General features: G+C 36.5%; 2 protein-coding genes and 1 long non-coding RNA gene across 4 annotated transcripts; 1 reads left to right on the top strand and 2 right to left on the bottom strand.

Annotated features, from left to right (window-relative positions):
• Positions 1-2,582: 2,582 nt before the first annotated feature.
• LOC144425120 (uncharacterized) lies at positions 2,583-4,406 on the bottom strand. The gene is made up of 2 exons (XR_013477274.1): positions 4,026-4,406; positions 2,583-3,732 (listed from the first exon to the last, which is right to left on the bottom strand). It is a non-coding gene; the product is annotated as an uncharacterized LOC144425120 (long non-coding RNA).
• Positions 4,407-12,539: 8,133 nt separating this feature from the next.
• On the top strand, positions 12,540-14,985 carry LOC120327500 (uncharacterized). 2 transcript variants are annotated; one of them, XM_039393807.2, is made up of 4 exons: positions 12,541-13,797; positions 13,961-14,014; positions 14,113-14,168; positions 14,453-14,985. In XM_039393807.2, the coding sequence occupies exons 1-4, from the start codon at positions 12,744-12,746 to the stop codon at positions 14,897-14,899; spliced, it is 1,611 nt and encodes a 536-aa protein (XP_039249741.2). In that variant the 5' UTR covers positions 12,541-12,743; the 3' UTR covers positions 14,900-14,985. The 2 variants fall into 2 exon arrangements, with proteins under 2 accessions (XP_039249742.2, XP_039249741.2); XM_039393808.2 differs by lacking the exon at positions 13,961-14,014 and having other exon boundaries at positions 12,540-13,797.
• Positions 14,986-15,558: 573 nt separating this feature from the next.
• LOC120327498 (inorganic pyrophosphatase-like) lies at positions 15,559-17,008 on the bottom strand. Its single transcript, XM_039393805.2, has one exon. The coding sequence runs from the start codon at positions 16,812-16,814 to the stop codon at positions 15,864-15,866; it is 951 nt and encodes a 316-aa protein (XP_039249739.2). The 5' UTR covers positions 16,815-17,008; the 3' UTR covers positions 15,559-15,863.
• Positions 17,009-22,270: the final 5,262 nt, after the last annotated feature.

Here is a 22,270-nt window from a genome sequence, read left to right as displayed (position 1 = left end):
AATGATCACTTTGTCTTCCTAGGAGTTTTAATTTAATTGCAGTAATAAAAAAAAATAGTGTAGAAATAGCTGTGATAGACTAGGCTAAAAAATTTTACAGGTACTTTTAAAAACAGATTGTTGTATGCGATGAATGATAATGATGGTTTGAAACACATGCACCATTTTACAGGCGCCAACTCGCAAAAGCACTCCTAAAATAGCCCCGAAAATTTTGCAATGGTAAAGTATAGGAAGAATTTCACGGGGGTTAAAGGTCGGGGAAATGTCCCTATAGACGCCTGGTTCTCAACCAGTGGGCCATGGCTCACTGATGGGCCATAGAGACATTTTCGAGTGGGCCACGAACCTATTAAAAATTACTGTAGTTATTGAAAAGTTTATTTTCATTTGTATCATTATAGTCACATTTCTATTGTAGTAGCAATGAATGATGCTGCCGCTTTTTATTCTAATTATTAAATTATTTTTGCAGAAAGATTCTCGTTTTTCTTGCAGTTTTTGCCCTTGCATGAGAAAGTTAGTGGACCACAGAATTTATATGCAACGAAAGTGGGCCAAGAAAGAAAAGGTTAGAACCAAGAGTTTTAGTCGGGTGATTTGTCGGGGTCATAGGTTGCAGGAATAAACAGTGCAGGACATGTGGTTACACAAATCATACAACACTAAAAGGCTGAAGGAAGAAACGGATGAAGTGGAGGGAAAACGGAAGTTGAAGTGTTCCCAAAGGTGAAAAATTAAAAAACACTAAAAGGCTGAACACTAAAAGGAAGAAGTGGATGAAATTTCCTCCGACGGGTAGTTAGGTGGCTGAAGTCACTAAAAAGCTGAACACTAAAAGGAAGAGGTGGATGAAATATTTTTCGACGAATAATGAGGTGGTTGAAGTCACTAAAAAGCTGAACACTAAAAGGAAGAAGTGGATGAAATTTCTTCCGACGAATAATGAGGTGGTTGAAGTCACTAAAAAGCTGAACACTAAAAAGAAGAAGTGGATGAAATTTCTTCCGACGAATAATGAGGTGGTTGAAGTCACTAAAAAGCTGAACACTAAAAGGAAGAAGTGGATGAAATTTTTTCCGACGAATAATAAGGTGATTGACGTCACTAAAAAGCTGAACACTAAAAGGAAGAAGTGGATGAAATTTTTTCCGACGAATAATAAGGTGATTGACGTCACTAAAAAGCTGAACACTAAAAGGAAGAAGTTGATGAAATTTCTTCCGACGAATAATGAGGTGGTTGAAGTCACTAAAAAGCTGAACACTAAAAGGAAGAAGTTGATGAAATTTCTTCCGACGAATAATGAGGTGGTTGAAGTCACTAAAAAGCTGAACACTAAAAGGAAGAAGTTGATGAAATTTCTTCCGACGAATAATGAGGTGGTTGAAGTCACTAAAAAGCTGAACACTAAAAGGAAGAAGTTGATGAAATTTCTTCCGACGAATAATGAGGTGGTTGAAGTCACTAAAAAGCTGAACACTAAAAGGAAGAAGTTGATGAAATTTCTTCCGACGAATAATGAGGTGGTTGAAGTCACTAAAAAGCTGAACACTAAAAGGAAGAAGTTGATGAAATTTCTTCCGACGAATAATGAGGTGGTTGAAGTCACTAAAAAGCTGAACACTAAAAGGAAGAAGTGGATGAAATTTCTTCCGACGAATAATGAGGTGGTTGAAGTCACTAAAAAGCTGAACACTAAAAGGAAGAAGTTGATGAAATTTCTTCCGACGAATAATGAAGTGGTTGAAGTCACTAAAAAGCTGAACAGTAAAAGGAAGAAGTTGATGAAATTTCTTCCGGCGAATAATGAGGTGGTTGAAGTCACTAATAAGCTGAACACTAAAAGGAAGAAATGGATGAAATTTCTTCCGACGGATATAGGCCGCGAGCCGAGGCCCTGAAAAACGCCTAGAAAGTGAGTTTCGTAGCGCACATCAGGTAACTACCTGAAAATGATTTTAAAATGTTCCTTAAAAATTTAGTAACAAATATTGCCTTGTTCCCACTTCCAAAAGTTGCACGTTTTACGGAAAAGACGCTTTTACTACAAGAAATATGTGCTACGATCTGTCCTATATTCTCTACATTTTCGGCACTGAACAATGACTTCTGCATGACGTAACAATTGAATTAAACCAGCTGTTAGCGAGCGGATGAATATTAGTTATTTCTGCTCGACCTTGCGCTGAGTTGGGCAGGCTTTCCATAGCCCTGTTTAGTTATTATTAGTTAAGTTATGCTAAGACGTTGTTGAAAAATGTATAAGTAAATTATTAAACACTTGTAGATCCTTACCACGGATATGGGCCGTGAGACGAAACCATGGAAACGCCCAGAAAATGAGTTTCGTAGCGCACATCTGGTAACTAAATAAATTCTTCAGTTTTGTGTGAAAACGAACATAATGAACGCATTACAGCTTGTTCCACAATCCTGGTGCGAAATTGAATATAAGAGGTTCCCGGAAATTCAATAACCATAAGTTTACAACGCATACATAAGAACTATACAATTCGAGAGCCCTACAGCACACTAACACAAATGTATTCCTGTAATGTTTTGCCTGACCAAAATCGGACTTCCTCAGTCAATCATAATTTATTAGGTAGATTACGAAAAATATGGCATACATGTAACCAACAACAAAAAATACTTTAATTGTGTGACAGGAGTCGGGAGTGACCTCGAAAGCAGCGACACCAACAACGCTGATTCACATTTGAGAATAAATTTTATGTAATAACCACAAGCAGTTTACAACAAGAACAGCATAAAAAGCTACATCCATTTTATAGAAGCTATCAAGTATCAAACGTATTTATTTTTAAGCAATGAAGTCACAAATTAACATCGTGAGCACGAAAACACAAATAAATCAGTTATTTCTCACTTAGAAATTTACCGCAAAAGTCAAGAAAATTAAATGAATGTACAATATGTACATAACATAGTGAACAGAAATATTACAATTTACAATTAATCTTTTTTTAGTTTATGTGGTTATGTATTTGAACAAAGGCAATAATATTTCTAGAAACAGGACTACGACACTAACAAATGTCCGAAAAAAAGAAAAAAAATGTATGATACTTATTAAATCAACTGTAATATCTAATTCACTTTCTTCTGAATTGTTTTCGAAATCCACTATCTCAAAAATCGACTTTTCCTCTATAGGTGTACTGTGATTTCTGCAGTCAATACAAAAACAAAAATCTGTGCAATTTAAGTTGATTTTGGCACACTTTCATAAATTATTTTGACTACTTTTCTTTGCAGTTTGCCAACTCAAGAACTGATTTGAGGGCCACATGCTTCTTCAGTGAATCATTGTTGGGTGGAGAGTATAATCCTTATGTTTGACAGTGTTAAATAGACGTGCCCTGGTATCATTTACATTCTTCATATCCTCTTCAAATTCCTCAGCTTTATTTATTAATACCTCGTTAACCTCAAAAGATCTTCATAGTCGAGGGAAAAAAATGAATTGAAAATCTCAATGAAGTCTCCAACATGAATTTGATGGGCAGTTCCAATTGCAGAAAAGTGCTAAAGTATTTCAATATGAATAGCCCATCTAAGCTGTTTGCAACTATTATGATTCTCATATACCTTTAAGCTTCAAGACTTCTTGTTTAATCCATTTTATAGCTCTGATAGCAGCAGGGATCAGAGCCTGCGTTAGGTCGGATTGGTGGAACATTGCCGTTTTCTTTTGTAGTACAGTATCTAAAATGAGGAAGAAAATAATATTTGGAGCAGCATGATTTTAAAAATACCCCTAAATACTAACTAATACCTTGAATACATAATGCATTTTATCTGATGTACTAAATGAGCGTATATATGCTCATTGCATGTTCTACAGTCCAGCAGTGTTTGCATACCATTACTAGACTATATCTACACTAAATTTTGATATATCACAGTCTGAAATGTCCTATGACAGTATGAGTATGGACTATAGACTATATTTTGAAACATCAACCAGTCAACTGTTTGTCTACAACTTCATTTCTCACCTCTCAATCATTTCCAATGCTACCTTTCTTTCCACTCCGGCATAACTTATCATTGCTTCCCAGGTTCTTGTCGACTCTATGAATTTAGATTTAGACCAACCGACATTAGTAAAATTGATTAATTTCTTCTCTTTCACACAACCGTGCATTACAGAAACAGCCATTCATTTCTATTTCCAAATATGCTGTGGCCTATATAGTAGTATAAGTCTGCTGAATAGTCAAGAAGAGTCATTAAATTAATCATAAACATTTCATGCAAGCCAGAAAATATCGTTGTTTGTGACATATTATTCTAGGTCTAGCCTTCCTTGGAGTTACCGCACCGTACCTATTTAACAACGTCTTATGAGCTAGTGCTCAACTAAAATTGCTATTTATGGCAAGGATATACAAGTGTTTTTTTTTTTTTTTTTTTTTTTTAAACGCTCACAAATGTGTTAAATGTGATACAGTAATAATCATAGAAAAAATGGGAAATAAAATTTTTACAATCATTATTATCTCAAATTGTAATCCATAATATCCGACGTAGTTTCCATTTTTCAGTATTCCAATGTTCAATAATCCATGTATAATCCGTAATATCAATTCAGTGATATCAAGATGTTTTCAAGTTAATAATACATTAGTTAAGCATTCTTACCTATACCGGGTACTTTTCAACACCTCCTTAGAATAACTGGACTAATATTACCGGTAACTGAAAAAAGCTATGGAAAGGCTACTCAACGCAAAAGCGAGCAGTTGAGTACATCTGATATTCATCCGACCACTGGGGATCCACCTACAGCTGACTAACTTGACTGTTACGTCGTACATAAGTCTGCGTTCATTGGCCCATGATACCGGAAAAGCAGAGAAAATAGGACAGATGGTAACACATATTTATTGTAGTAAAAGCGTCTTTTCTGTAAAACGTGCAACTTTTGGAAGTGGGAACAAGGCAATATTTGTTACTAAATTTCTAAGGAACATTTTGAAATCATTTTCAGGTAGTTACCTGATGTGCGCTACGAAACTGAAAGATAAATGGCCTCGGCTCGCGGCCTAATAATGAGGTGGCGGAGGTCACTGAAAAGCTGAACACTAACAGAAAGAAGTGGATGGAATTTCTTCCGACGGGTGGTGAGGTGGCTGAGGTCACTAAAAATCTAATCACTATAAGGAAGAAGTACGTTAGGGTTAGATGATATTTTGTCCTATCAATTTTGAGGCGGTTGAAGTCACCAAAATACCGAACATTGGGAGAGTTAAATAGCCAAAACATATCCCGACGGAAGTGAGATTGGATGAAGACCCTGAAAGCGGACTGATGAGTAGGCATGCCCCTTTTAGATTTATGAATTGAATCGATTCAAATCGCAATTTTTTTCGAATTTGATTTACGCGATTCGAAAGAAAGAGAGCCGTTTAGCGAAGTAAAACAAACACTCCAAATAACACCAATTGCCAGACGGGAATGTAAATGAATTTTTCGTTATTTACTTTTATTGATCTGCCTTCATTCATTTTCATGTTCAGCGCAACACACCCTGATCATCACTCGAGATGCTGACGTGCTGTGTGGGTAATTAATTTCCTTCAATCTGTCAGTTGAGTGACTGACCTAAGTTTCTATCACACGCAAATTTAAATGAATCGTATACCCGAAAGTTCGTTGCAATTTTGTTAAAAATATGCAACAGCACACCTTCTCTGCGACTAAGTTATGGTACGCCTTGACATGATTTGATAAACGATCAGATACCGACTTCTAGAAAACATTTAATTTTGATTGAAATTTAATTTAAACTTCGTTGAAATATGAAATATTGGTACTACTGAAGTATGCGCACCAAGATGTCGCACAACCTGATCCCTAACCTCGTACACCAGTGATTTTCAACCTTTTTTGTATCGCGGAACACTTTTTTTATTCTAAAATTGTGACGGAACACCAAATGAGATTTTTGGAAATAAACTATATTATGCAATTAACTGACATCGATCATTTCGGAAAAAAATAAATTAACGAGATTTAATATTAGCTTGTCAACTTCAGCTGGAAAAGACGTTACACATATTCCGATTCAGAGCTACCGATGAGCTAGGAACAGAAATGGTATTTTAATGTAATATCTGGGCCTGTTTCGATGAGTTTCATTTTTTTATTCTGGCTGGAATTTAATTGAGAGAGACAAACACGCAGCTCTTTCTCGACGACTTTCAATTTTTCGTGTTTTTATACTCTTATGGCGGCCAAGAAAAGGGTGGGCAAAATCGAATATTTTTTTCGAATCAAATAATTCGAATATTCTTAACAAATACCGAATAGTCCAATACCGAATATTTTTTATACGCAGCAGGGTCCAGAACGTCGGAGGTAGATTTGGAAATTAATAGAAACATTGAAAATCGGCAACAAAGCGATTTTTACTGGTTAATTTCGTCATATGCGCTGATATTTTGTCCCCCTGAACGTTTTTAAATTCCCGCCATTTGTTCTTTTGCGCAACTATTAATTCCCGTGGGTCGGCGGAGATCAAAGTTTCATATTATTGATATAACTATGAGTTCACATCAGCGACAGATTTTAATGACATTAAGGAGTGATTTCAAAGCCAAATTAATTGTATTCTGATATTTATCTTTTGCGCCGACTCTGATCTAACTTATCGCCGTTTGCAAATTAAATGTCCCAGTTTTAAGCAAATAATATTATCATTATCGTCAACGGGATGCACACATTTATTATTGAGACGACAATTGACTTTCTTAGGCTCAGTGTTATTTTCGAAATAAATCAATTTGATACTGTGATTAGATAAATCTGTGATTGCGTGAATAAAGAATGTTGATTTAAAATCTGAAATAAAGGCATTTCTACGTTTGGCAGCACTCTTGAACGATATTTTACATACGCGACCTGATACCAAAAAAATTGTAAACAATTTTGTGCCCAAGTGCTTTTCGTACCTAGTAGAAGGGAAGACGCTAATTATAATTAATCACCTCAAGTCACCATTTATTTTACAACAAATCAATACCCCGACCAATATCATAGCTAATATCGTTACCGGGAAATTCATAATTTTATTTACGGAATTTGCGAATTCAACACTCCAAAAAAAACGTCATTGTAACTCTTAATTTCCGAAAATGATTTTCTATTCGGGTCATGCATGCGGAGGCTAATAACATCTTTAAAATCTGGTAACTTTATTTTAGATATCTTATTTGGGTTGACGTTTCTACATTTACGGACTAGTGTCGGCACGCTTTTTGCATAATAACAGTGGAAGCCGAGGGTGAATTCTCGCGTAATCCAAGCGATCGATTTACCGGCGTGAATTCCGTGCCCAAGCAAAGCGGTACAGATTATGTGGTATTGTACATACGAATAGTAAAATGGCATTCGAATATTTTAATATTGTATTCGCTATTCGAATATTTTGCACAGCCCTAGACCGGCCATGCTTAAAAACTCATTTCGCAAAGATAGGTAGTGGAAAATGATAGCAAGATTGGAAGCGGTTGTGAACCCGCTTTGTGAAATTTATATAAATCCATCGGACGGTTAAATATCAGTTATGACGTCATAATACTGCAAAAAAGCAATTTTCTGCGGAACACCCGGAGGTCTCTCGCGGAACACCGGTGTTCCGCGGAACACCGGTTGAAAATCAATGATCTATAGCAGTGGCCGGCAACCTTTTTTCAGTAACGGACCGGTAAAGCCTGACCAAAATTTTGGCGACCACCTTTATACAAACGAACTAATCTAATGTAATAAATAATATGCGTTAGAAAATGTATGTTGACAATACATTCAAAAACGAAGGTGATACTATTCACGTAACGTATTTCTTACGTTACCCCCACTTCGATCTTTCGTTTTTGTAATTGCCATTTTAAAAACCCAACCTCACATGAAGATACCCAATGGCATTGTACGTTTTCATGTCACCTTTCTGCGGACCGGTAGTGACCTTTCCGCAGACCGGCGATGGGCCGCGGCCCGGTGGTTGCCGACTACTGATCTATAGTATATGAGGAAATTTGCATACAATAAACAATGGAATAACTGTTATATACAACATGACTATATTACCATGCATTTCATGTTTGCAGATTACTGCGATATATTTTTATATACCATGAGTTACGTTATCAGAATTAAATTAATACGGCAAGCATTTAAAATAGTGCTATCGGTCATAGATTTGAACATTTTGCGCAACACAAAATCATCCTAGTAAGAGTCCATACTTTTAAATACCAACCATTATCTAAATTATTTGCCAAAAAGCGGAATAAAGTATAAATTATATTTCTGACTTGCGACAACTTTTTCGTGAGTACGTAAATACAAATGGATTTATTTTATATTCGGGCACTTCAATGTCCGCATATATATCTTTTATTATTTTATAAATACGAAAATATGTATCAAGAATTAATTATAATCGGGCAGTTTACCACACATTTTAAGTCCATGGATCGCCGTTGTATTTAGTAAATACGAAAATAGGAATCAAAAATTAATAATAATTGCCGTGATAATTGCCGTGATTAATAATAGATTGCCGTGATATTGTGCCCGAATATAATTTATTTTTGATTCCGTATTTCATTCCTTGAACTTAATATCTGTTTTTATAAATTTTGCAAGCAGTTCACGCACGAAAACTTTGAATAATTATGTATTAGTCAAATCGAAGTCCTGTTAGACCACTGGTTCTCAACCAATGGGCCATGGGCCACTGGTAAGCCTCAGAGGCATTTTGAGGTGGGCCACAAACATATTAAAAATTACAAGGTTTGTTGATCTAGAACAGCTAGATATGAAAATATATATATATTAATTTGTTTGCACATTACATCAAAATTAAAAAGAATATAACGAGAATGTCATGGCCTTCAATTCGCCAGGCTCGAACTGAGCATAACATATAAAAAATTAACAAAAAACGAATCCACAAGGACATTGTCTCATAAATACGAGCAGAACAAACATTAAATTACCCAATTCCTAATATATTAAATTTTCAAGTATTCCTCACTATCCATCGGAAGAAATTTCATCCACTTCTTTCTTTTAGTGTTCATCTTTTTAGTGACTTCAACCACCTCATTATTCGCCGGAAGAAATTTCATTCACTTCTTCCTTTTACTGTTCATCTTTTTAGTGACTTCAACCACCTCATTATTCGTCGGAAATTTTTTTATCCACTTCTCCCTTTTAGTGTTCAGCTTTTTAGTGACTTCAACCACCTCATCAATCGTCGGAATAAATTTTATCCACTTCTTCATTTTAGTGTTCAGCTTTTTAGTGACTTCGACCACCTCATTATTCGTCGAAAAAAATTTCATCCACTCCTTCCTTTTAGTGTTCAGCTTTTTAGTGACGTCAATCACCTTATTATTCGTCGGAAAAAATTTCATCCACTTCTTCCTTTTAGTGTTCAGCTTTATAGTGACTTCAACCACCTCATTATTCGTCGGAAGAAATTTCATCCACTTTTTCCTTTTAGTGTTCAGCTTTTTAGTGACTTCAACCACCTCATTCATTATTCGTCGGAAAAAATTTCATTCACCTCTTCCTTTTAGTGTTCAGCTTTTTAGTGACTTCAGCCACCTAACTACCCGTCGGAAGAAATTTCATCCACTTCTTCCTTTTAGTGTTTTTAGTGACTTCAACCACCTCAATATTCGTCGGAATTTTTTTTATCCACTTCTCCCTTTTAGTGTTCAGCTTTCTAGTGACTTCAACCACCTCACCACCCGTCGGAAGAAATTCCATCCACTTCTTCCTTTTAGTGTTCATTTTTTTTGTGACTTCATCCACCTCACCAGCCGTCGGAAGAAATTTCATCCACTTCTTCCTTTTAGTGTTCATCATTTCAGTGACTTCAACCACCTCATTATTCGTCGGAATAAATTTTCTCCACTTCTTCCTTTTAGTGTTCAACTTTTTAGTGACTTCAACCACCTCATTATTCGTCGGAAGAAATTTCATCCACTTCTTCCTTTTAGTGTTCAACTTTTTAGTGACTTCAACCACCTCATTATTCGTCGGAAGAAATTTCATCCACTTCTTCTTTTTAGTGTTCAGCTTTGTAGTGACTTCAACCACCTCATTATTCGTCGGAAGGTAATTTCATCCACTTCTTCTTTTTAGTGTTCAGCTTTTTAGTGACTTCAACCACCTCATTATTCGTCGGAAGAAATTTCATCCACTTCTTCCTTTTAGTGTTCAGCTTTTTAGTGACTTCAACCACCTCATTATTCGTCGGAGGAAATTTCATCCACTTCTTTTTTTTAGTGTTCAGCTTTTTAGTGACTTCAACCACCTCATTATTCGTCGGAAAAAATTTCATCCAACTATTCTTTTTAGTGTTCAGCTTTTTAGTGACTTCAACCACCTCATTATTCGTCGGAAGAAATTTCATCCACTTCTTCCTTTTAGTGTTCAGCTTTTTAGTGACTTCAACCACCTCATTATTCGTCGGAAGAAATTTCATCCACTTCTTCCTTTTAGTGTTCAGCTTTTTAGTGACTTTAACCACCTCATTATTCGTCGAAAGAAATTTCATCCACTTCTTCCTTTTAGTGTTCAGCTTTTTAGTGACTTCAACCACCTCATTATTCGTCGGAAGAAATTTCATCCACTTCTTCCTTTCAGTGTTCAGCTTTTTAGTGACTTCAACCACCTCATTATTCGTCGGAAGGTAATTTCATCCACTTCTTCTTTTTAGTGTTCAGCTTTTTAGTGACTTCAACCACCTCATTATTCGTCGGTAGAAATTTCATCAACTTCTTCCTTTTAGTGTTCAGCTTTTTGGTGACTTCAACCACCTCATTATTCGTCGGAGGAAATTTCATCCACTTCTTTTTTTTAGTGTTCAGCTTTTTAGTGACTTCAACCACCTCATTATTCGTCGGAAAAAATTTCATCCACCTATTCTCTTTAGTGTTCAGCTTTTTAGTGACTTCAACCACCTCATTATTCGTCGGAAGAAATTTCATCCACTTCTTCCTTTTAGTGTTCAGCTTTTTAGTGACTTTAACCACCTCATTATTCGTCGAAAGAAATTTCATCCACTTCTTCCTTTTAGTGTTCAGCTTTTTAGTGACTTCAGCCACCTCATTATTCGTCGGAAGAAATTTCATCCACTTCTTCCTTTTAGTGTTCAGCTTTTTAGTGACTTCAACCACATCATTATTCGTCGGAAGAAATTTCATCCACTTCTTCCTTTTAGTGTTCAGCTTTTTAGTGACTTCAACCACCTCATTATTCGTCGGAAGAAATTTCATCCACTTCTTCCTTTTAGTGTTCAGCTTTTTAGTGACTTCAACCACCTCATTATTCGTCGGAAGAAATTTCATCCACTTCTTCCTTTTAGTGTTCAGCTTTTTAGTGACTTCAGCCACCTAACTACCCGTCGGAAGAAATTTCATCCACTTCTTCCTTTTAGTATTCAGCCTTTTAGTGTTTTTTAATTTTTCACCTTTGGGAACACTTCAACTTCCGTTTTCCCTCCACTTCATCCGTTTCTTCCTTCAGCCTTTTAGTGTTGTCCTTGTGTGATAGTCGGGAAGTATACGGTACGTTATTAGATATGTTGGTGTGTCGGCGTTGGGGAGTTCAGTAGTTGGTACCGGTATGTCAGTATACCGTATAGGCTTCATCAGGTGGCAGCGCAGATCATCTCATTCAGATGCGCTACAAAGTCGTGAACTGTAATGGAAGTACCGGTACTGCAGTCTCGTGTAGTTTCGTACCTAACGTACTTCTAGTGGGCGTAGCATAACATTTTTTTGATATGTCAATCCTAACCCCCATCTGATTACGCCATCCAAAAACTAAATCACTACGACATCACAATCACGTCATAGAGCTTGCCAAATGTACGCACGATCGACCGAAATGGCATTGGCGCCGACGATAAAGAACTGACTGACGTTATCGGTCTCTCTCCTATTGGAATCGTTGCGATGAGAAAACGAGAGAAATAACTGTTCGATTTCGGGTGCTCGTTTGCGCGTCTTGGATGGCAGTTCGTATAGTTTGAAGGGCTCTATTACGTCACTGTGACGTCGATATGACGTAATTTTTGGATGGTGTAGTCAGGTGGGGGTTAGGATTGATACGTGAAAAAAGTGTCATGCTAGGCTCAATAGAAGTATGTTCTGATGTTAGGTAAGAAACTACATGAGGCCCCCAGAACTGTACTGTAGGTAACTTGATTGTCTGACCGACCATCTGACCATTCTGCAATAACCTGATATCTGCATGATCACTATTCTATACCAGTATACCAGACCCCTCGGACTCGAATCTATAACTTACAAGGTGATATCAGGCGCTGAAATAAGTTTGTTTCTTAGCATAACTGATAACAACATCACGGTCTTCACAGACATACATGTGCCAAACTACAACAGAACAATGCAACATACCAGCACACCGTACAATAGAGAGAACAAGAGGGCTGTAGGGGAACAGGGCATTGACAAAGCATTCTTTTTAATATCATTATTGGTCACTTTTTAAGATTTACATATTTGTCCCGGGGGATTAATCTGGCCAAATAGTCTTATAATTCTCAATGCGTGGTGTGAATGTTTCAAAAGCAACATTTTACATTTACCTCACAAGCGTCAGATAACTTGACATGCATTGCTAAATTCTGAAATTCATTAAAACTCACCTCTTGATTTTGAATAAAAGAGATGCAGCTCAAACAAACTGGAGATTTAGATGCTGAATGCGTGCAGAAAAATAACAAGGAAAAAAGTAGCAAGAAAAACAAAGTATCCAAGCCAAAAAAGGAAAAACATAAAAAATGTATAGACAAAAGCACTATCAAAAGTGAAAATGAAGTTTCTGTGGGCCTGGTTGTTACAAAGAAATTAGATACGAAGAAACTAAACATTAAAGTGGAGAAGGTTCATGATAATAAGATGACTGAAACACCTATTGAGAAACCCATCAAAAAGAGGGAAAAAAAGAAATTGAAAGATGTAGAAAATGACATAATGGAAGTGGAAACCAATGCGAATAATAATGAGAAAACTACTACCCTTGATGGTAAAATGACTGAGGCTGAAATTTCCATTAAGAAATCCATCAAAAAGAAAAAAAAAAGTAAAAGAAAGTTAAAAGAAATGGAGAATGGTGTAGAAATTGATATAATTGGAGTCAATAACACAGCCATGGATAGTAACATACCTTATGCTGAAATTGCTATAGAGAAAAAGCCTGTCAAAAAGAAGAAAAAAACAAAAAAGAACTTAAATGAGGGGAATGATATAGGCATCGTTACAACTGAAGTTGAAAAGACTGTTGAAAATAAGAAGAGGAAGAAAAGTAAAAAGATTGTTACTGTCAATGAGAGTTTCAATGACAAGAAAAAGTCAAAATTAAAGGAAACAAAAAACACTTCAACATCTATAACATTAGAAAATACAACAAAACGGAGGAAAAAGAAGAAAAATAAAAAGGACGTAGAAAATACCTCAAGCAACCTAATTATTTTGGGTGTGAATGAAACTCTTGCCAGTAAAACTGGGATGGAAGAGCTGGACAGTAAGAGTACGTCCCCGCAAAATGAATCAAATATATCAGTAAGCGATGAACTGAAAAATAACAAGCGTAAAAGAAAAAGCAGTGCAATCACGCAAGATGATACTTCAGCTGATTTTCCAGTTAAGAAAAAGAAACGGAAAAAAGCTATGCACAAAGAAATAACATCATCTGAAGCATCAGTTGTTGCGAACATGAAAGGTAAGTGATTAAAAATGATTGTTTATTAAGAATATATTTAAGTATTTGTGATATGAAAAAATTCTATCCTGTTGTCAGTGGCAATATAAAATATCCAGTCATTATCATTTTTTAACTAAATAATTTTCAGGAGAATAAGTTTGATAAAACTATTTTAAAATAGATTCATCTTCTGTTGAAAATGATGTGAATCATAAGAAGAAGAAATCAAAATATGGTAAATTGACTAAGTTTTTTTTCAAGTATTTGCCTAACGAACATATAGTGTTAGGCATTTTTAACGTTGGTATACAATAAAATACTTCATTATTTTAGGTCATATTTCTGGAAATGATGTTCTTGACAAACCGAAAAAAGATGGTCAGCACCAAGTATGTATCACATTAGCTTTTCTTGACCTTCTATCTTACAGATATATCTTTGCAAATATCAGAGAAAATTGTGTATCAATATTCATTAAGAAAGCTGCTGTGACAAATCAAAATAATGAAAATGACGACCAATTCTATGTTATTGGCTTGCACTTGGAAACTGCAATACCACTTATAATTATCTTATCCCCATATTATACCACCTTCTCCCTGATAAAAGATGAGAACCTTTAGTTTTCAGACCTAATAATATCAAATGTAAAAATATTGTCATGTCTCTGCAGATTGTCACAGGTGAAGAACATCTAGATACTGATAAGCTTGGACAATGGAAGACGGCCAAACTAGCATCATCTGCTCAGCAGGATAAATTTGCCAGATTACTTGGTTGTGCTAAATCCAAAGATTCAGCAGAAACCTCATTAACTCAAACAAATTGTCAAAGCTTGCTCAGTAAATTAACTGGAGTTTGGAAACCACCACAAGGAAGGAAACTTTGGGGTACATTACAAAACAATAACAAAACATTTTCGACAATGGCCCCAGATGAAAATGAATCTAAAAAACTTGCTAATAACCTTGAGACCCAATATAACCAGACACTTTCATTTAATTTACAAAAAAGAAAAGAGGGCAATGCAGCAAAAGGCTTGGGATTTGAAGAAGATCCAGCAAAAGGGAAAATAAACTACATTGACATTCATAAAATGAAGTCTATAGCATTGGACTAAACTAAGTTAATAATATAAAGGGTGTGTTTGTTCATGAAAAATGTATTTATGAGTGTAGATAAAGCGCCAATACACTGTCCTTTAGGGCAATGGCATCTATACAATATTGTGATAGCATAGTAAGTAAGGTCCATCAAAGCAGTGGCAAAAGGGATGAAATGTAATAGAATCGCGTGTTATGGATCGAAGCAGTGAAAGTGTATCGAATAGTATTCACTCTGATGTGGGCACCTAATACTATACATCTTTTTGCAAACACCCGAGGCTTGTAAGGTCCATCAAAGCAGTGGCAAAAGGGATGAAATGTAATAGAATCGCGTGTTATGGATCGAAGCAGTGAAAGTGTATCGAATAGTATTCACTCTGATGTGGGCACCTAATACTATACATCTTTTTGCAAACACCCGAGGCTTTTATACTATTGGGAAATCATCACGTAAAGACCCAACTATTAGACCAGGGTTTTTGTCTTGACTGGGTGCATTCCAATCAGGTGTTTTTACACACCCTGACAGGAATGTCATGAAACATGTTCGAGCAAGTTAAAAAAAATTTAACTATAAAGAATGGGTTAGGGTTGCACAAGCCTGTGTAAGTCAAGCAGTCGTCCAAAGGTGGTCGAGTTCCGATAGCTTATCAAGGAATAGCAAACTCTTGGATTGCTTTAATTACTTTTATTCAAAACAGAAACACATGTTCCAATTTGTCTACAAGAATCCGACATACAGAAATCAAAAATATAAAGATGAACTTTCGATTTTAACAAATAATATGACAATCACCAAAGCGAGATATCTGTATTTACCAGACTTCGTTTTTCATGAATTGAACAAAAGGTAAAAAGTGCATTGCGTAGATATTGAATTATTTAGCGTGCACCTGGCCTTGTTCTACAACTTCCATAAATTGCTTAATCATAGATAGTAGCAGCAGTTCCACGCAGAAAGTAAATTTCTTTGGCTAATTAAAGTTGACCTTGAAGCAAACTGGTGTAGTACCACTTCTCAGCTTTTTCATCAGTAACCTCTTCTGCTTCGTCAAGTGCCGGTGCAGCTTCTAGGATTTTAGTTGCGGCTTTACCATCAATTTTGAATTTGCTGTCACTGCAGCAAATGTTTTCCATTGCAAAATCACATTTCAAGGTTCCGGAATGACTTTCAACCCAGAACCTATGAGTTTCAGCAATTGTTTCTTCAGCGAATTCACGGTCTTTATAATCTCCATTAAATGCAAAACAGTTCGCTGGTTTTCCATCTGGTATCTTGTAAATTTTAAACCATTCACGAGTGGCATCCAAGTATCCAGGTTTCATCTTCTCAACATCTCCAATTGAATTTATTTTTGGAGCGTCTTCATCGTTAACGTTGATTCCTATCACTTTCCAGTCAGTTTCTCCTTCATCAATCATGGCAAGAACACCAACAACCTTTACTTGAATAACTTCACCACGCTTGCAGATTTTTGATCCAATTTCACAAACATCAATTGGGTCATTGTCACCACACTGACCTGTATTCTTGTCTTTGTGTCCTGGGTTTTCCCAAGTCTGTGGAATTGCTCCATAATTCCAAATATATCCTCTGTGTGGAAAGCAATTAGCAACATATCGGAGTTTCCCCTTTTTCACATCTTGTTTAATTGGATTTAGACTCTCTTTTGTTGCAATTTCCATCTTGCTGTTCGTCCATCTTGGAACCTCACAGACCATATTGTACACTCGTGGGCTTTCCGAAACCAGCCATGGAATGTCATGCAAAGGGGAGATGTATTGCCCCTCGCTGTTTTTATAGTATATTCTATAATCAAGCGTGTTTGGACGCCCTCTTTCTTCAGCGACATAAGACATGATTCTTGATATATTGGGTGAATTATTCGAAATTACTCGGCAAAATCCTCTATGCACGAAAGACAACATAGACCGGTGTACAGTCGTATATTATTATAAAAAGCCTGCTACGCAGATTTACCGTAACTTATGCCTTGACAAACAAAAAGTGATCACCCCGCCCTCCACTAAACAATCAAAGACAATTCCGCGATTTAGAGACGCGGCCGCAACGAAAACGTGGCCGGCGCCGCAAACGGTGTGAATGACTCAATCAAACTTGATGTACCAGTTACTCGAGCAAAGTCCGTGCAGAGCTCAAACTAAACATCTATTGTACATCAGTGTCGTCTGTCGCTCTACGCCAGTGCTCCGCAACCTTTTTTACCTTGCGGCACACTTATAAAACTTACCAAATTCGACGGCACACCACAACAAACAAAAAAAAAAGTGTAACTTTGTATGTTCATATTTCAATGAGAAATTTGTGGTTGTATATAGAGCACAATCGCTCTATATTAGGATCAATACGTGAAAGAGCAACTCGAAGTTCGCCGTCAACATCATTTATGTAGGATCGTTCATCGTTTTTGATCAGTAATAAAAAGGAAAAGCTTTGTTCGCACATATAAGTTATGCAAAAATGGAGCAATACTTCAATAGCTGCATTGGAAATGTGCGCTTATAGTCTTCTTTTTATTGAAATCCAAAACACATCGAGTGGAATTTCACTGAATTTGAGTCTTAACGTTCTGTCATTTCTTACTTCAAAGAAATTTTCTCGAATACGCAGGGGTAATTCTTTTGTTGACATTTCAGCACTAGTTGATAAAGGATTTCGGATCCAGTCGTATCGCTCATTGGTAATTGCGAAAAAGTACCAGTACTTGTCATATCTTTGCTCCATTAGATTTGAGTGCTTTTTCGCCAAATTTCACACGAAACCGTGATTTGTATTTAAGTGGCGCATCAGTTTACTCGGAGCCATTGCCTAATTTGAAAGTTGCTCCCCACAAATAACGCAGACTGAATTTGGAGCATCTCCGTTACCACAGCAAGAAAATCCATAGTTTATGTAATCTTCCCTGTATTTCCTTTTGATAAGTTTTTTTTATAACGTTGCTTGTGCTAGGTACAATATGTTGCTCAGTATCAGATGTTTTGGATGTTCTTTTTAAAAATTTATCCATTTTGCTAAACTTTAACGTTCCTTGACTTTTTTAATCAAAGACCACTATGGGCAATGATTCTGCAAACTCACATTTCAGGTTTATTTATATTCGATTACTACACGCGCTATGTTTTACCCTCGACAATGATTGCAATCTACTTGACATATAGGGGTACTCCTCGTTACGTCACAAATGTATAGTGGGGAAGTCAGGAATTTGATTTGGTGTCGCTCAAGCTAACGTAAAAGCAAGTTCATTTTAGTAGAGAAGTAGACTGACGTAAAATTAACAAAAGATAAAAATAAATTGAAAAAGAAGAGAAAAGTTGCAATTCCTGTGCGGCACACCTGGCATCGTCTCGCGGCACACCGGTTGCGGAACACTACTCTACGGTACAAAAGCATGATGGTGTTTATTCAAAACTTCTCTCTGAAATAGGCCCGAACAAGCAACTTTTGAGATATGAAAAGTATTTATTCGAAATTATATGCTATAAACTGATTTCTGTACAAGCATATACTGAATATTATCCGTGTGTTCCTTCAACACAGTGGTCGGCAACCTTTTTCAAGTGACGGACCGGTAAAGCATGACCAAACATTTGGCGGACCACCTTTATACAAACGAACTAAGCCTATGCAATACATTATACGCATTAGTGAATTTAGGTTGACAATGTACTAAAAACGACGCGATGCTATTTAATGAGATATCTTTATTTGTTTGATGGCCATTAATTGTTCACATATTCGAGATATGGTCGACATGGACGCACGTAACGTGTTTCTTACATCCAGCCTATTTCGTTTTTGTAGTTATCAATATTGAAAACGGTTATGCAATGTAACGTTTATTGCAATGTAAAATTGTAATCTGCAGATATTACAAGACGCTTGCCAATACTTATGGGTCGGCTAACTACTCCTGACATAAGTTCTACAGTTTGTCAAATTAACCTTGAGTTTGCAAAAACGAATACATCTAATGGAAATATTATACAAGAGGATTTCTGGATGGTTATTTGACATCCACTATATAAAAGTACATGCGTCCTGAAAAAGTAACTGGTTAAAAGTCTTATGGTCAGTGGCGTGTCGGGAGGGGGCAAAGGGGAAACCGACCCGAGCAGCACGTTATAGGAGTGAGTTTGTTGCTCAGTTTGATGATTTAAATCAGGGGTGGGGAATCTTTTTTACAGGCGGGCCAAATATCAATAACTGGGTAAACCCGCGGGCCGCACCTTCATTTAACATATGCTTTCTATTAGTTGCAGGCACAAAATAGTGTCTTTTTTGTTATTGATCTCATGTCGTCATCATTAGGGTCCATACAGAAATGATAGGTTGAAACGCATAAATTTCTTAAAACTGTAATTCAAATATATTGTCACACCCAATGTTGACGAATTCAGTGAGAAATTTGCTGCTGGATTCTTTTCCGGACTAGTTTTATCCAAATTTGCTTTAATGGAAGTGCGGGCAATTCGATATGACGCCCATTTTAGAATAAAATATGTAGCCGAAAAGTGCCATATTTGAAGCCATGACTTTTTTCAAATTTGCAAAGTTATCTTGGTTGAGATGTTTTCGGTAAAATACGCCAAGATTCATTTCCAAATAATTTGCTGTTAAATCTTATTCTAGTTTTAGATTTGAACAAAATCAACTGATAAACTGGAAACAAAACTCATTTTGCTTTTGTATCTCTTAATATTAAATTTTTTCAAACTGCTTTCCATTTGCCTAATCTTCAATTGCCCGTTCATACAAATTCATTAGGGTCTTCTCCGCATTTTCCTTTAAATTGTTCGCTGCATCGCGTTGTCTGCTTCGCTGTTTGGACGTTGTAACGTCATAGGCATAGATAATAAATTGGACTCGAATATAGGCTTTGCAACGCAAAGGACACCATATCAAACTAATATAAAAACTAGTTTAGCTGGCCGCACACCATTCAAAATTGGCATTACTCCGCGGGCCGCACAATTTTCCCTCGCGGGCCGCACTTTGCACACCCCTGATTTAAATGATACTATTACAAGCATTTTTCTCTCACTTGGCATTTAAATGATACTATTACAAGCATTTTTCTCTCACTTGGCCTTTAACTTATATATTTATTCTCGTGTATAACAACATCTATAATAATTATTTTTGAAGTTAGGTATAACTAGGCTTACCATACGTCCCGCTTTAGGCGCGACAGTCCCGCTTTTTAGCGTCTTGTCCCGCCGTCCCGACAAGTCAACCAAAAGTCCCGCTTTTGCGTTCTGCCATCCAGCATAATACACGAACATGTTCTCGTTACTGTTGTTGCCGTGTAGCGCAACGCTAGTCTACTTACTGAAGGTGAATGCGTTATTTTATTTGTTCCGTTATGTTAGCGAACGTATCACATGTAAAATCAATTCCAATTGGTCCTGTTCGAACGTTCACGTGAATATAACATTGAGCAACGTCTTCTTGAGAAAGTGTTATCTACAGAAAAGCATGCTTAGTGAATAAGTAAATTCCCAATGCTTGAAAACGGCAGACTATTTCATTATGCTTTATTCCTTTTGCTGTACATAGAAAAATCTAAATTCGGATCATTTGTATCGTTAGCGTCTAATCCTTTCTATTTTTCGAACTGAATCCGATATAGAATATGCGCATGAATTCTCGATGACAATATGGTCAATGAAGACAGCCGGGATGGCCTTAAAATGTAGGCCTATGTAGTAAAATCGGAAACTGTAAAGTTACAGGATCACAGCTAAGAGGTCGTGTCTTTGGAGGCGTCCCGCTTTGAAGTCCAAAAAATATGGTAACCCGAGGTATAACTTTTAAGGGGCAGCATTATCAGAATCTCGCCCCGAGTAGCGCGAAAGTTTGACACACCACTGCTTATGTTCGACATGGACTGGTAACCAGATGGGGAAACGTAGGCCTTTATCAGATAAAGTCTTCTCATTACCCTTTCTTTCGACCTGATATGAAAATCCGTTCTAAGCTGTCGACTAAAAACATGGTGGAATGTTTTCTGAGATATGAGAGGTGGATTTGTCATGGTTGTGAAACTTGTTGCCACATCAGAAAAGTGTTCATTAAACTTCTATCAATTTGTGCTACTACATTGCAGTTCAACTGACAGACATAAACTAGTCTAAATTCTGCAAATTGTATTTTACCCTGCCCTAATTTGATTTTTTGAAAAGCAAGTGCAGACGTGTATTAATTTTCTTCTTACTGAGTAGTCCAGCGTACAGTTTCAATAGTCTGTATGTGATGAACAAATTTTTCATTTTCGCCTTTTTTATCAATGACAGTTTATATTATGTTCGTATACGTTATTGGGTTTGCGTAACTCGATAACATTCTAAGGCCTACCTAACCATTTTATACATAGAATAAGCATCAGAATTTTTTTTTTAGATCATGTGCTGGAATCCGGGATTGGCTGAAGTTGTCAATGTCAATAGAGTATTATACTTGAAGCTTTCAAGTTTCAGATGCCTATTAGGTAGTGGATAGCTTCATTTCTTATTTGGAAAGTCAAGAGTGCCAACCTCCGACTGTAGCGCATGTTTTTGCTTAGGTTCCAAAATGATCTAAATACCTCAATCTCGCAGGATTTCGACCTGGGCATGACCTAACGGGATATTCATCTACTTGTTAAGGGATACTCAACCTAAACTTGAAAGTCGATATTATATTGTGGATCATACCGATTAGAATGACAGGCAACTAACTGTACAGTTTGCAGATTCGACTTGAAAATGAGAACACGGTATATTGAATTTCACTTAGATCAAATGAATACTTTACTGTATATATATATTCTGATTAAAACAAATTCAATAAAATAAAAATAAAATCATGATGCCATTCTAAGTTGTTTTATTCGCTATAGTATGTTGTGCTAATTGCTCTTCATCTTCAAACAAGTGGTTAGTTGCGTCGTCTAAAATGTGAAATGAAGCATAAATCTAATGTAGGGGAAAGTGGGGAAGGTTGGGACACTTTTTTTCGTTTGCATATTTGGAGCCCTTTATTCTGCACATTCATATACCTTTGCGGGATTGATGCAGAGAGGGGTAAATGTAGTTTTTATTCAGCGACTAAGAAATTCCCTTGCGACACACATCTTACCACCAAAATGCTTTGAAAAACGTTTGTCAAGTGTCCCACTGTACCCGACTTGTGGGGCACATTCGGACAGACCCTGGGGCACAATGGGTCATTCTGTCAAAATTCAACAAAGTATGCCCTAAAAATAAGCAATTAATCAGCATAATCGTCTAAAGAACAGGAAGACCTCAAATTTGAAGATTTAAGATTTTTAAAATCAATGTTCAACCAGAATATTTCAGAAATTTCACCAAAAAATTCGCAT

This window comes from Styela clava, chromosome 7 (assembly GCF_964204865.1).
Source record: "Styela clava chromosome 7, kaStyClav1.hap1.2, whole genome shotgun sequence".
In the NCBI taxonomy this organism is placed as follows: domain Eukaryota; kingdom Metazoa; phylum Chordata; class Ascidiacea; order Stolidobranchia; family Styelidae; genus Styela; species Styela clava.
Note: the sequence above shows the minus strand (reverse complement) of the source record. Positions and strands in the feature narration are given on the sequence as shown.

Bases quoted from the DNA above. Each gene is read 5' to 3' on its own strand.
- LOC120327500 (XM_039393807.2), top strand. From the start codon at position 12,744: ATGCAGCTCAAACAAACTGGAGATTTAGATGCTGAATGCGTGCAGAAA. The intron at 13,798-13,960 runs GTAAGTGATTAA...ATTTTAAAATAG, and splicing joins AGTTGTTGCGAACATGAAAG to ATTCATCTTCTGTTGAAAAT. The intron at 14,169-14,452 runs GTATGTATCACA...ATGTCTCTGCAG, and splicing joins AAAAAGATGGTCAGCACCAA to ATTGTCACAGGTGAAGAACA.
- LOC120327498 (XM_039393805.2), bottom strand. From the start codon at position 16,814: ATGTTGTCTTTCGTGCATAGAGGATTTTGCCGAGTAATTTCGAATAAT.